Source organism: Barbus barbus (genome assembly GCF_936440315.1).
Source record: "Barbus barbus genome assembly, chromosome: 5".
Classification (NCBI taxonomy): domain Eukaryota; kingdom Metazoa; phylum Chordata; class Actinopteri; order Cypriniformes; family Cyprinidae; genus Barbus; species Barbus barbus.
The window spans coordinates 6,473,755-6,488,579 of record NC_136733.1 but is presented as its reverse complement, the minus strand read 5'-3'; the positions used below and the strand labels follow the sequence as shown (position 1 = coordinate 6,488,579).

Here is a 14,825-nt window from a genome sequence, read left to right as displayed (position 1 = left end):
CAACTTTTCCCCATGGTGTAGTGTAAAAAAAACAACGTATCATCTGTACGTGAAGGTATATGATAAGTGACTTCTCATTTTAGGTGCTTTATGAAATGAAGTCATTGAGGCAATTGACCAGGCAATTCTTCATCTCCACCTTGTTTACAGATTTCTTTAAACAGCTGATCCTCCCCTCCTTCCATATTCCAATCAGGCTTATTGCTTGCAATCGACTTCAGTCAGAGGATCGCAAGGCAATTTTATTAATGGCAACAACAATTCCTTCAAAGTGACCTTTCCTAATTCATTAAGAGATGCAGACACAGGAGATGACTCTAATGGGAGACGAAAGACGCCATGGCCGTCCCGTGATCATGGACATCTCTCGATACGATAACGGTGTCGTGATCCACTTATACTTTCTGCAGCAAATAGTATGTTTACTGAGAACAGTGTGAATAATGATCTGATGCATTAACCATCATAAGTACTGTAGCATGCAACAAAGGACACTTCACAAAATACTCCCACAATGCAACGCGCAACTTGACCTTCCATTTCCAGTGTATGTATGCAAATATGTGTATAAATATACAGTTCTAAATACAGACAAAGTGTCAGTCCGCAGAGGGTCGTGGTGAAATGCATAGTGATGAAGAACACATCAGACAGGGAAATGAACAATGACGTTGCACTTTCGAGAAACTAAAAGTTTGTGGATGAACGGAACGAAACGTATTGCGACTGTCCTCAGAAAATGCTTCATAATCAGTTTCTACAGCTGTTCTCTCAAACTCTCTGTTTTGTCTCTGGTGGAAAAGTGAAAACAAAACTTGCAGTTTCATTCCGACCTTCTAAAAATGTGTAGAGCAGGTCATTTATATTTAAACCTGCATTACACCACAGCAACTAATTTTATTTTATTTTTAATTTTTTTGCATGATGAAATAGATGCTTTTGAGATTGTCTCATATGAAGTACATGGATGGTCTCAGTCACAGGGTTATGCTTTTGCTTCTGTCTGCAGCGTCTGTGTATATCGTAATTCAGATGTTTTAGTCCGATGTGTTATGAGTCGCTGTTTTATCGTGTATTGCACCAAGAGCTCATTAAAATTATGCTGTGTAATAAATAAAAACATAAAACAATGTGTTCTGTTCTATCCACCTCATCCAGCTGTTTTGTTATGGATGGAAGGAAATAAAGTATTTTTCCACTGATTTATTGTATTTTGATATTAAAAAGTTGTGATTGACATAAAAGCTTGAAACTACGGTATACAATGCATATATGTGACCTTGGACCACAAAACAAGTCTTAAGTGTTTGTTTTCTGAAGTTAAGATTTATACATAATTTGAAAGCTGAATAAATAAGCTTTCAATTGATGTATGGTATGTATAGGACAATATTTGGCCGAGATACAACTATTTGAAAATCTGGAATCTGAAGGTGCAAAAAAATCAAAACAGGCTTTTAAATTTATCAAAATGAAGTACTTAGCAATGCATATTACTAATCAAAAATGAAGTTTTGATGTATTTACAATAAGAAATTTACAAAATATCTTCATTGAACATGATCTTTACTTAATATACTAATGATTTTTGGCATAAAAGAAAAAATTATAATTTTGACCCATACAATGTATTTTTGTACTATACCCCAAGACTGGTTTTGTGGTCCAGGGTCACATATATACACATATATAAAAGGCATACAATTATGATAAAATGTAATATGTATGCAATTAAACGTCAAAATTGACCAGGGCCCGTATTCACAAAACCTTTTATCTTACCACTAGGAGTTCTCCTAAATAGCAATAAAAGATTTTAGCTAAGAGTTTTCTCTTAAAACCTATTCACAAAACTGCTGAGACAACTTTTACTAAGGAATAGAGAGAAGTCTTAAGGTGTGTTTGACTTGAAGCGGCGCTGCACAAAATGATCAGTGTATGACATTAAAGTACCACGAGAGCTATTCGAAAGCATCAGGATCCGTCGGCTCTCTTATCACTCTCGCCGGAACTTTGATGTCATGCACTGATCATTCTGTGCAACGCCGCTTCAAGTCGAACACCGACTCATTCAGAGCTGATCACATACGCTTAACTGTGAGCATGAGGGTAGTGAATGGAGGACAGTTTTTGCATGTGAATTCATCTACCAATGCAGATGCAACTCGTTAATAAAACACTCTGACAGTGTCTGTAGCGCCACTGCTAAATCTTCAACACCACAGCAAAATAAATAATATTTTATGTGTTGTGAATTTGCAGCCTGAAATAAATGAAATAATACAACTAAACAATAAATACAATAAAGGTTATTGCAGTGTCATTGCTGGTCGCATGAAATACATTCTGCAATATGACCATTGTAGCGCAATTCATGAACAAATAACTCTTATGAGCTAACTTGAATTAATCATAGGCAAATTCATCTGTCTAAATCATAAAGCATTTACATTTTAGGGAAAAAAAAAAACAGAAAAAGGTATCGTTATTTTTAAAATGGCTTGAAAATCATAAAATATAATAAATTAAAGTATAAACAAATATGAAAATGAATAGATAAAGGAAAATAACACATATAATAATAATAATAAATATATATACACACACACACATATATATATATATATATATATATATATATATATATATATATATATATATATATATATATATATATATATATATATATATACTAAAATTTGAAAACTAAAATACTATTGTTTCCATCTTTAAAGTCATTACTATAAATGTTAAATAACAGAATTGGTTATGTTTCTTTCAGTTCCCATCCCTGGTGAGCAGGGGTAGATTTAGTGAATTGGGGGCCCCAGGCAAATATAGGAATGTGGCCCTATACATTTGCACACATTTACCTAAATCAACCTTGAGGTTTCTTTTTTTTTGTCGTGATACTTGCTGCTGCACAATGGTGCCCCATATTTGTGTCCAGTCTTTCTACATTTTCATCTTCATGTATTTTTCATGTTATAATGGGATTCTTTCATTTATATTTACATTTATTCATTTAGCAGACGCTTTTATTATTTTATGTTGTAGAGCACACAATAGCAATTTATTGTTGAGATACAAGTTATAACAAAAAACAAAATACATTTTAAAATGATAAACCTCACAATTGAACCATTAAACAATTTTTTTTTTTTTTTTTAAGAAAAGGGATTAGTCAGAAGTATAAATTATTATATTATTTAAAACAGGTTTATGTGGGTGGATTTTCGTATTGGTCTGAACAAAACTGCAGACCGGATTATTGAAAATGCATATTCATTCTCTGCCAGTAGGAGGTGCTTTTGGAACGTCAGAAATATAGCGGTTTCCCCAGTTATGGCTGTAAACAAAGCAGCGCTCAGCTCATAAATGATACTTTATCAGGTAAAATGAAAATGCCATCAAAACTTTTCTGATGACAATCGGTTCCCTTCAGAGATTAATTCTTATAAAAACTTAAATTAGTGAGAATGAGAAAAGTGTGACTATAGCTTATATTAACAGTGGAAATACCACTGATGAGTTACCAGTGTAAGGCTACATTTAATTTTAGTCATTTTAACTTAGGGCTGTCAATCGATTAAAATATATTTTTGCGATTAATTGCGTGATTGTCATGTGTTAACTCACGAATAATCGCAACTTAATCACACATATTTTCATAAATGTTCTAAATGTACCTTAAATTAATATTTTTCAAGTTTTTAATACTCTAATCAACATGGGGATGAACAATATGGATGCTTTATGCAATATATGTTTATTATTAGTGAAACCATAGTTAACATAGAGCATGAAGTGTAGACATGTTCATAGGTCATTGGTGTTTTTCAAAGAACTTGTTCGTGTCTATTAGACACATGAAAAAAAAAAAGAACATAGAAATACCAGGTTCCTATTACTTCTCTTTCTTTGCATTGAGCAATTTACTTACACAAACCTGTTTACATTATTTGCAGGACAGGGCAGCTCACTTCTTCTGAACATGCAAATTGTACATTTATTATTATTATTACATTTGTTTGCCTCTATGTGCCACATACTGTATTTTGATGCAGCTAAATTCTCAATACAACTGTTTTCATTGATATATTTTACAGTTTCTGTTATCAGACAACGGAATGAATATGAAATAGTGACTGAAACACGACCCATTAAGACTACATAACCAGCTCTCCCTTCCAAGATGGTAATCAGCACAAAAATCCTGATTTATAATCCAGCCATCGTCTGATCAAATCAAATAGGCTACACATAAGATAAAGACAATAGCTGTGCTGTGATTTTGGCTACACTTGTATGTAAAATTAGAGAATCTGTGTTTAACTGAAAGTGCAGCTCCTTTCAGCCGCTCGCTGAACAGAGCAGAGAGAGAGAGAGAGAGAGAGAGAGGTGTGCACGCGCTGGGAAAGAGAGACCTCGTGCTCACGCGGCAGTCAGCTTCAGATGCATTATATTTCCATTTGCTACAACCAGGATACACAAAAAGCACGTTCAACTCGGACACGTAGACGGTTGTTATGGTAATAAACACTGTAAACAGAAACCGTTTGCGTGTCCACACTTAATGCGCATCTCGTAGCATATATGAAAAGCATTTTAGGGGCCCTTGGCTTTTTGGGGCCTTTGCCTAATGGGTAAGTCCGCCCCTGCTGGTGAGCACATCTTTTGTAACCTCTAGGATTAGCAGCCAGACAGATTCATACACATTTATTTTCCCTGCAGGCACATCTCGTCGCAGCTGTGCAACTGTGTTTCTCTCTTCTAAAGCATATGTCAATACAGCAGATGTGCACACAGTAAAATCTAAAAAAAAGTGTTTTCTGATAGACGATTTATAAAGACATAATGATGTTTTTCATATGTAAATGCTGAAAGGAAAACATGTCTGCACTTTTTTGTCTGCTTTTAATTTGACATACAAGCAGCTGGTTTGATGATGGATTCAAAATATAATTTATGCAAATCCTAGGTGTTTCTAGATCCTACTTAGGGGGGTTTCAGTCGCCTGTCTTTCATCTCAGACCCCCTAAAGATCTCTGTGATAAACTCAGCTGTCAGCACCCTTCTGTGATTATGTGAGCTCTGTTCACACATACATGCTGCTTTTTGAGATTAAATCTGAATTTATTTCACTCTGAAACGTAACAGCCGTTATGTTCAAGTTTGCTATTCCTACCTATGCGTCACTAGTATAGGTATACAGTCAATTCTCTTTTTTTTTTTTTTTTTTGGTATTTATGACTCAAATGAGTTTGTAACAGACAGTCAGGCAGTACAAATTTGAATTGGGTGCAGTGTGAACACAACCAAATGAAACACAATGAAATGCAACAGTCACATACCTTGCAGATGGAGTTTGCTCTCCGGGCTCTGAAGAAGAACAGAACTGACAGAGTCCAGATTATCATACGTGCTGCAGCCAAGTGGACCCGTCCGCGTCTCTGTCACCTGAAGACAGACACAGATCACGTTAAACTACATGTGTAAAATACCTGAGCAATGTTACTTGATTACTGTACTCAATAATTATTCTGTGTGGATTTGTACTTTGATAAAGACAGAGCCGTAACCACCATAAACAATGAGAGGAGCAACCCCAATAATTAAAAATGGACAAATTCCTATATTTGACACTCTTATACCGCTTGGCTGGACTGCATTATGTAGCGCTCTGTTTCTCAGGATGACAAAAATATTTAAGTCACATTTTTAGGCTGACTTGCTTCAGCGGTTTAACAGTGCTCATAAATGTCAAAATAACTGAGTTGACCAATCAAATCAAAGTAGGCGGGGTTACTGTCAATAGAAGAAGCTTGAATTCCAGTTTCAGTTTTAACATTTAAAGACAGCAAGGTAAGATGAAAGGAGTTAAACATTTAATATTGACAGCTGTTTTGCGGTAGAAACTGTAAACGACCGACAGTAATATCTAGTAATGCAAACTACTTGACTTTTTCTCATATATTGACATTTTGAATTTAAAATATGGTATTATTTACATGATTCATGTAATTCCTAACTGAACGTGATGAGATAAATGAGAATGATTGTGTGCATATTCAAAAATATTATTTGCGAATTGGGGTGTGCGATATATATATCATCTACCATAATATCATAATTGTTGTTTTAACGATGTTCGATTTGACATTATCGAATATTTGGCAAAAAACATTCAAACCCATTCAGAATATGAAGAATATCAAAAACTTTAGGAGTCAGCTGTCCATGGTTGTCCTTAAGATACCCACACAATAGCACACATTTAGCAAAATATTGTCTAATTATCATTATCAATGTAATCCCAGAAAATATCGAGATATTATTTTTTGTCAATATTGCACCCCTATTTGCAAATACTTCAAAATAATTACTTCCCACCTAGAATTAACACTAATGTCCTTCACCTTTCTATTTCTTTATACTTAAAGATTGGTTAGGTGATTGCAGAGAGGCTAGAGATAGCAAGTTTTGAAAGCACAAGATCCCACCCTCCCTGCAAATCAGTCTACAAAGCCACACCTCCTCCAAAACACATGAACATGCTCAGGCAGAGCAGAGGCTAACCAGCTACACAATGAGAAACTGTGTTTTCTGGAGGGTAGACTGCAATGCTGTCAGATTACCTCATGTCTCATTCACTGGTGAGAAAACATTACAGTACAAACCACATAATATTACAATAATAACGCCTTCAATTCTCGCTCGGCCTGCAATAGCATAATGTAACTCGCTGATGATAACGTATCATGTCTGTGCGAACAGGGTGTCTGGAGGTATGCAAATACAGACATTGACAGGCAGGTAAAACAGCCTATCATAGGGGACCAGGGGATATGATTGGACGAACATTTAATGGTCCTACACAATCCACAGTCCATATAAATACATTTAAACCACTTAACTTATTGATCACTATTGTGATGTGAATAGACTTGTTTTATTGTGATGTGAATGGAAATGTTTTACTCCCTACATTTGAAAGTAGGCTATACACATTTTTTAGATTATGTTCATCCATTTTTTATTTATTTTTTTTTTACCTGTATGTCATAGCTTTTTAGTTTTATCCTGTTTGTCAACATGTTTTCACTCCTAACTCGTCACATATTGATGCTTGGTCAGGACCCCTTGGTGCCACTTGTTGACGCTAAAGGTACCCCTTTATTGTTTTTGTTTTTTTTACAACAAACAGGGTACCCCTTTTGAGTCATTTTTCGACATGCAGGGTCCTCCATTGCCCAATATATAATATTAATATTAATCATGATGATAAAATCCCCAATGCCTTTTGTGTCAGCATTTTTTATGCCAAAGGTTTCTTATTTAAATATGATGCTAAAGGTGTTTATTAAAAAATAATACCTTAAACGCCAAAAAGTGATGCCAAGGGGTCCTGACCAAGTAGTAATATCTTATGAGTTGAAAGTGAGAATGTGTTGTGTTCATCTGATAAAGCATATGTTTAATGCAATTTAATTCACTTTGCATTAAAATGATTCAACATGATTTTTTTTTTTTTTTTTTTGATACTTAAGTGCAGTTTGAAGTTGTAATTTTACTGTCACTCAAATATGATTTTGGCCAAATACTTGTACTTTTATTGAGTAATTTTAAATCCCCTGTATGAAACAGGTCACTATGAACATGAGGGCTGGTGTGCTCCAGCAGGATGCATCGTTTATTCATTATCAGCTGGATGTAAGAGCTAAAAACATCACAGCATAACATCTACAACTTCAAATCCATCTCCATCTCCATATTTATGATTTCAGAGGGTCTTACTTTGTCTTGTTTCACATTTAGTATGAATTGCCCAGTTGGCTTCAAAAAGAGAACCTTCAGAGGCTTTATTTTGCATAAAACGTACTGCATTAATAGTCTTTTTCTCAAACATCTTAATCTCTGAAATATAACTGTGCAAAATATAACTGGTTTTATGATATGGTCAAAAGTATGGACACACGTTTCTGAATGTATGTTTCACATGATTGCATTTATGTATGCATGCAACAAACGTTTATGAATGTCCAGAGCAGAGCTAGAATTTGAAGACGTTTTCATTTTTAGTCCCATGTTTTGGTCACCTAGTAATTGCCATACCTCCATTTGTGTTACGTCATAGTTTTCTTGACTTCAATTAGGAAAATAGTAATGAAATAGCAATGAAGGTACAGTGATTTAACATTTCAAAGCTTTGCATTTCTCCCTCTACACATGAAAATGCCACATTAAACATTATTATATTTATTTATTATATATTTTTTAAATATCACTATATTAATTACAGCATATGTTGGGTGTTGGTTATTGCTTTATACAGTATGTTGTGCCTTGATGTGTCAGATCATAAAGTGTGCACACATCCTTCCCTCCTAGTAAACTCAATCGATATGTTCTTGTAATGGCCCTGGGCGAAAATTGTAAGTCATATTGCTTAGAAAAGTAATAGCACACCTCCCTTGCAAGCTGTATGATTTGAGGAATCATTCCTGTCTGTAGAACAAACTCTGTGGGACGACTTATGTACTAAAGTTTTGGAAAGAAATAGTATTAACAATAGTGATGGTAAACTGATCAAACACTCACCAATGGATCCTCTGCAGTGAATGGATGCTGTCAGAATGATAGTCCAAGCGGCTGATAAAAACATCACAATAATCCACATGCCTCTAGTCCATAAAATAATATCTTGTAAAGTCAAAACCTGCGTGTTTGTAAGAAACAAATCCATTTTAAACTGTGCTTATTTCCAGCCACATATTTGTTTATAGCTGTTTTGGACTGTTTTGGCATGTAAACTGTGCTTTATCTGTGCATATTTTTTTCTCCTGATTCAGACAAGATGACTTTTTCACTGAAGGAAGCATTATTACCGATTATGGAACCAACGGAACCAACAGTCTGAGGCAAAAATGGTCTTAATGCTCAATTTGTTTCTTACAAACATGCAGTTAATTAATGGACTGGAGTGGTGTGGATTTTTGTGATGTTTTTTTATCAGCTGTTTGGATGCTAATCCTGACGGCACCCATTCACTGCAGAGGATCTATTGGTTAGCAAGTGATGGAATGCTAAATTTCTCCAAATCTTGGATGGCCTGAGGATGGCCACATTTTCATTTTTAGGTGGACTATTCCTTTAAATGTGCAATTAGTTATTTTTCATGGTTTGCTACATGAAAACTTAATCTTTCTGTTAGACACCACGTGAATTAATAAGGTGCACAGTAAATACATTGTGTTGGATGGTCCTTTTTTTAGATTACTTCTGTTTTTTTTGTTTTGGTCTTAAACCGTGAATGCCTGACTCGGAGGTTTGAGTTTCCCAGGTGCATTTGAGGCAGCATTGTTTTCTGATCTCTTCTTGATTGTTTCCAGGTGTTTTGTAGTTTGTTCATTTACCTCGCAGTGTATTTATAGCCTTTGTGTTCTTCTAGTCTTGTATTCCTCGTAAGCTGATGAGTTCTTGGTTTTCTGGATTCTAATTTAAACTAAATATGCACTTGAAACTAGTTCTTCCTGTGTTTCCTCATTGTTATTTTGACATCTTAATGCAGCCTCCAGAGTCTGATTTACAGCAGCCTTTGACCTAAATACAGTCTTTTGTTCTGCAGATAGTGCTACTTCTGCACACTCTCAGGGTCACTTTAATTGCAATGACATGGTATCAGAACTGCAGCATGCGTCTGACCTTTAGTACCTGTGGGCAGGTGAAGGCAGGCGACACGTCAGAGCGAATCACAATAACACACCTAAAACCTACAAGCTGTTCAACTGTCCTGTTAGGAAAACACGAGAGAACTGAGAACGAGAAATAACTCAATTTTCAGAATAACTGAGGTAAAAATGAAACTCATGTCATTTAATTATCCTTGTGTTAATCCGGTGCATATGATCATCTGTTTTCCTTGGAACGCAACAAACATATAGTTCTGAATGTTGTACAAATACAAATGTGCTTCTTGAACAGATAAAAAAAATAAAATAAAAAATCCCTTATGAAAAAGAAGTGCACTTAATTTTATTGATCATGCACTTGCAATGCATTTATAATCCTTTAAGTATATTAAAAAAAAACTGTACTTGCAGATAATATAATATTAATGAAATATAAAACCTCTTAAGTGCACTTAAAGAGTGTCACCTATGTTTTTCAACATTTAAGATGTGCATGTTGTACTAATGTCAAATTACTTCTATGGTCTTTGAAATATAGTTAAAGTGTTACTTCTGAATGTACTGACAAACATTTAGGGTAAGCTAATATATTATTTAATGTAATTTCTACTGAAATGTGTATGTCATGTATTTAAATACATTTGCAATTCCACATTTCCAATGATGAATTTATTCAATTTAGTACAACATAACAAAATATAGTAACAATATAGTAATGTAATATTAAATAGCACACTAGAGTTAAAATTATAATAAAGTACTTTACATGTGATGTAGCATGTTACATCAAAATAAGCAGGACAAACGATTATAAACATACTAATTTAAAAGTGTACTTTAAAGTAAACCTTTAGTTATGAAATTAGATATAAAGATATACTTCAATCCCACTTAAGTGGGTCAAAAACACTGATGTTCAGCTATCTGCATGCAATGTACATTCAAACTTCTACAATACAATTATATTTGGTTACACTTTATTTTGATTATCCATTTTAGACATTCTAATAACTATAAGTATCTTTGCAACTACTTGTCAACTAATTATCATTAATTTGCAACTACATGTCTACTAACTCTCAAAGTAGACTGTTAGGGTATATTTGGGGTTAGTAAAATAAGTTGACACATATTTGCAAAGTTTCTTATAGTCAGTATATTGTATATTGTGGACCCATCAAAATAAAGTGTTAGAAGATATTAAGCAGCCAGTCTACTAATACTCTAATGACTGCTAGTTGACATGTAGTTGGAAAGTTACTTACTGTTAGTAGAATGTCTAAAGTGGAATATCAAAATAAAGTGTTACCCTACATTTTATTGCAATCAATATGCAATTAATTGTTTGCAAACATTACATACGGTTTGCAGAAGTACGCTATAGTGTATTTCTTTTTCACAAGAAAAGCTACAATAAAGGCTTTCAGAAAGTACTGAATTAAATATGGATCTGTTCCTCACAAGTTATTATATGACCTCAGCTGAATGTAACAGAGCAGCATGAACATTCAGATAAATATCTGCTTTAGTGCTTTGTGGAAGAAAATGACTAATAATTCAGACTAAATAACTGGTGTTTCATGTTTCAGAAAACTATTTCTTGAAAATCCCTTTATGAAGCTCCGTAACACACGCCACTTGGCATGAAAAGGGAATAATCTCTAGAGTCTAAAAGCTTCAGGACTCACACACACACACAAATAATCAGCGGATTAAGACATAGATTGCCAGAGTATAAAACAAAGCCAAAGCCCTTGTCTAATGAAGACGGAGATTTGTGGGATTACGCACAAGCGATGAAAAGCTGTATGAATTGATGCTCATTCAAGCTCACACAGATAAACACAATAACACGCATGTAAACATTTGACTGTAAAAGAAATCTTCGAGCTTTGATTCCACCTGCCGCACATGTTCAGCGTTTAGGAAAGGGCCGTCTGTCCGGATGTGTTTGTGATGATGTCGTTTCTGCTTTTATAATGTATTCATGTGAAGATCGCCGGGAAGACGGTGACAGCTCTGTGCTCCTATCAAAGCTGGGACTGTTTTGTCTTATGGGGAGATTAGAAGCTCTTGTTGCATTAAAGAACAAACTGTATCCAGAGAATTCTGTGATGAAGCAGCACATCGTGGGACGAAAACTGTTCCTGTTTCTTATTACATCTGTCACCTGTCAGCCCTATAATGAAGTTCTATTTTGAGCTTCTGATAGCAAAGGGACATGAACCTCAGCTACCCGAGAGCCCAATGATGTCTTCATTGTATTATTGAATTATATGGTTTTTATTTTTTTGGTAAACACAGAGGGCAAACTAGAGATATATGTCAGATTTTGGTTAAAAATACTTATTCAGTCTGAAAAATAAGCAGTCCATGACAGCCTCCAGCTTCTCCAAATTCATTTTCTTTTCTAACTTTAGTGCAACGTCCGAATGTGACACGACTGATGTTGTAAAGCAGCCAGTTATCAATGTCAAATGTGAATAAAAATCCAAAGATGTATATCACAGCGTTTGACTTAAAAGAAAGCTGATGTCTCACAGTATGCATTAGCTTTAGCTGAGATCTCACAGCTGTCATTTCATACAGTCTGACAGGGACTGGAAAAAATAGCACAGAGCGCACTGGGGCTTTACTGGAGTCATTCTCAGGATGTGATGCTGTTCATGTGCAGAGTATTAATCCTTACTGCTGAAATAACTCATATCACATGACATATTCCACTTTATTTAGAGTGCAGTGCCTTTCAATAAAACAAATAAAGTTTTTTTGTATTTTAATTTTTGTTTTTTTGTATTTAAATGATTTACACTTTTGTTCAAGGGTTTGGGGTTGGCAATATACTTTAATGTTTTTAAAATAAGTATTTTCTGCTCAAAATGCAATAATAAAATACAGTAATACCGTGAAATAGTATGACATAATAAAATAATAAAATGTTCTATGTGAATATATGTTAAAATGTAAGTCATAAGCAAAATTTTTAGCATCATTACTCCAGTCTTCAGTTTAACATGATCCTTCAGAAATCATGCTGATTTGCTGCTCAAGAAACATTTCGGATTATTATCAATTTCGAAAACAGTTGTGCTGTTGAATTTTTTTTTTTGGTGGAAACTATTTCAAAAAGAACTCTATTATAAAAACATGGGCAGTTGACGTATCAATGTGTCCAATGGTGTGACGGAAAAATGTAAAAAAAAAAAAAAAAAAAAAGCCTCTCTTATGCTGTCAGGCTTGTGCTCATGTTGTGTTGTGCTCCCCATTACCCTGCTCTCATGTGTTTTGCCCATATATGGTTTTGTTCCTGTTCCCATTTCTGTTCAGGTCCCCATTTAGATAATTCAGTTCCACCTGTGTTTGATTAATTACCTTGTTTAGTGTCTGTTATTTAAACCCTGTGTTTTCCAGTGTCCAGCGTCCGGTATTAACGTTGATGTTGTGTTCCTGTGTGTCTCTCTGCCTGTCTTGTGCTACCCTGTTTTTAGAAGATTAAAGACTGTTTCTTTGAGTTTTACCCTTGTCTCCTTGTTCCTCATTTTGCAATCGTGACACATACTATTTGTATTCATTCATAAGATACATTTTTCTCATGTTATTTGTATGTAGGTGGTTTTTTTTCGACATTTTTGCAATGCCACACAATGGGACACAGTCCACTTTTTATTTTTTCAACTACCCACATATTATAAATGTATTTAATGTCATTGTTGTCACTTTTGATCAACTTAATGCATCCTTGTTTAACAAAAGTACTCGTTCCCTAGTGTTAATAACCATTCATTTTCTTATTTAATAGCACCTAACAACAATACATAGACCTACTGTTTTCTTCTCTAATGGATTGTTTTTTTTTTAAGTATGGACTGCTGAACGTATTGTCTGCACAACAAATTTATTTTTGGGTACTAATAAAGTTACTTTGACCCAATGTTTGAGTTACTTTTGGAGTGACAAGTTGTGTCCAAAATCCGCATACGCTCTAAGTAAGAAAAGGAACAAACTTTACTACTATTATAAATATATACTTATATGATGTATAGAATCGGTCACATTATCATCGTCATGTGACTTACAGCGAGGGTCGTGTTACTCCACTGCCTTGCTCAAATGTATGAATATAGTCCTGTTACTTTAGGTCTAAGGTGGGAAAATCTTTATATTCTTTCAGTGTTGGGGGTAACGCATTACAAGTAACGTGAGTTACGTAATAATATTACTTTTTTCAAGTAACCAGTAAAGTAACGCATTACTTTTTAATTTACAAGAAAATATCTGAGTTACTTTTTTCCCATTTATTGACTGACAGTGCGCTGTGTGAACATGCTGTTACTGTAGTTCTAGAGTAAACGTGAATGTGCATTAATTCATCCCACTCGCAAAAAAACAGATTTAAAATTCATCAAAATGAATTAAAACAGTGAAATGCAAACTCAGAATATGATGCAAACCTGCAATAATTAAATTTGTTAAATAACAAATATATCTAATCCCATTTTATTAACCAATGTCTTTGCTGCTGACCTTTGATGATCCAGTTCAACCATACCAATAAGCAAAAATGACTTTAGATAAACTAACAATTGTGCTTCATTGTTTTTGTATTGCTGAAGAGTGTTGAACCTTCTTCTCATGTGTTCTACTTTACAGACGTGAATTTCCTTTTCCTTCAGCCTGAGGTTTATTCATTACACTTTTTGGTGTGAAAGGGCTTTTACATTTGCAATAATTAGAACTTATTGTATTAAAACCAATCAAGCCCTGCTCATATTTAAAAGTAACGTAACGCATTACTTTCCATAAAAAGTAACGTAATTAGCTACTTTTTTAGGGAGTAACGGAATATTGTAATGCATTACTTTTAAAAGTAATTTCCCCCAACACTGCTGCTCTGTTACAGCAGCGAGTCAGAGCGATGTTGTACTGCACACATATGAGTGATGTCATACAGCTCTCCTGCATAATCACACAGCTGCAGTGTTTTGTGCAGGTAAAAATAATTTGAACAGCACCTGTTTTGAGAACGCGCCACAGGATAGCGACTAAAATTGGATCCTGGCCAACCAATAGATTTTTAAATAGATGTCCTCTGAAACGTTCGATGCATCATCATAAATTTGCATATGTAGTTTA

At 34.5% G+C, this 14,825-nt stretch overlaps 1 protein-coding gene across 1 annotated transcript in view; it reads right to left on the bottom strand.

Moving 5' to 3' along the window:
* Positions 1–5,242: 5,242 nt before the first annotated feature.
* The window catches only part of LOC306870056 (BMP/retinoic acid-inducible neural-specific protein 1-like), a 107,353-nt gene continuing 97,770 nt past the window's right edge, over positions 5,243–14,825 (bottom strand). The window contains exon 5 of the mRNA XM_079417094.1: positions 5,243–5,460. Coding sequence (XP_079273220.1) covers positions 5,347–5,460 — 114 coding nt within the window. The 3' untranslated portion in view covers positions 5,243–5,346. The remainder of the gene's footprint in view (positions 5,461–14,825) is intronic.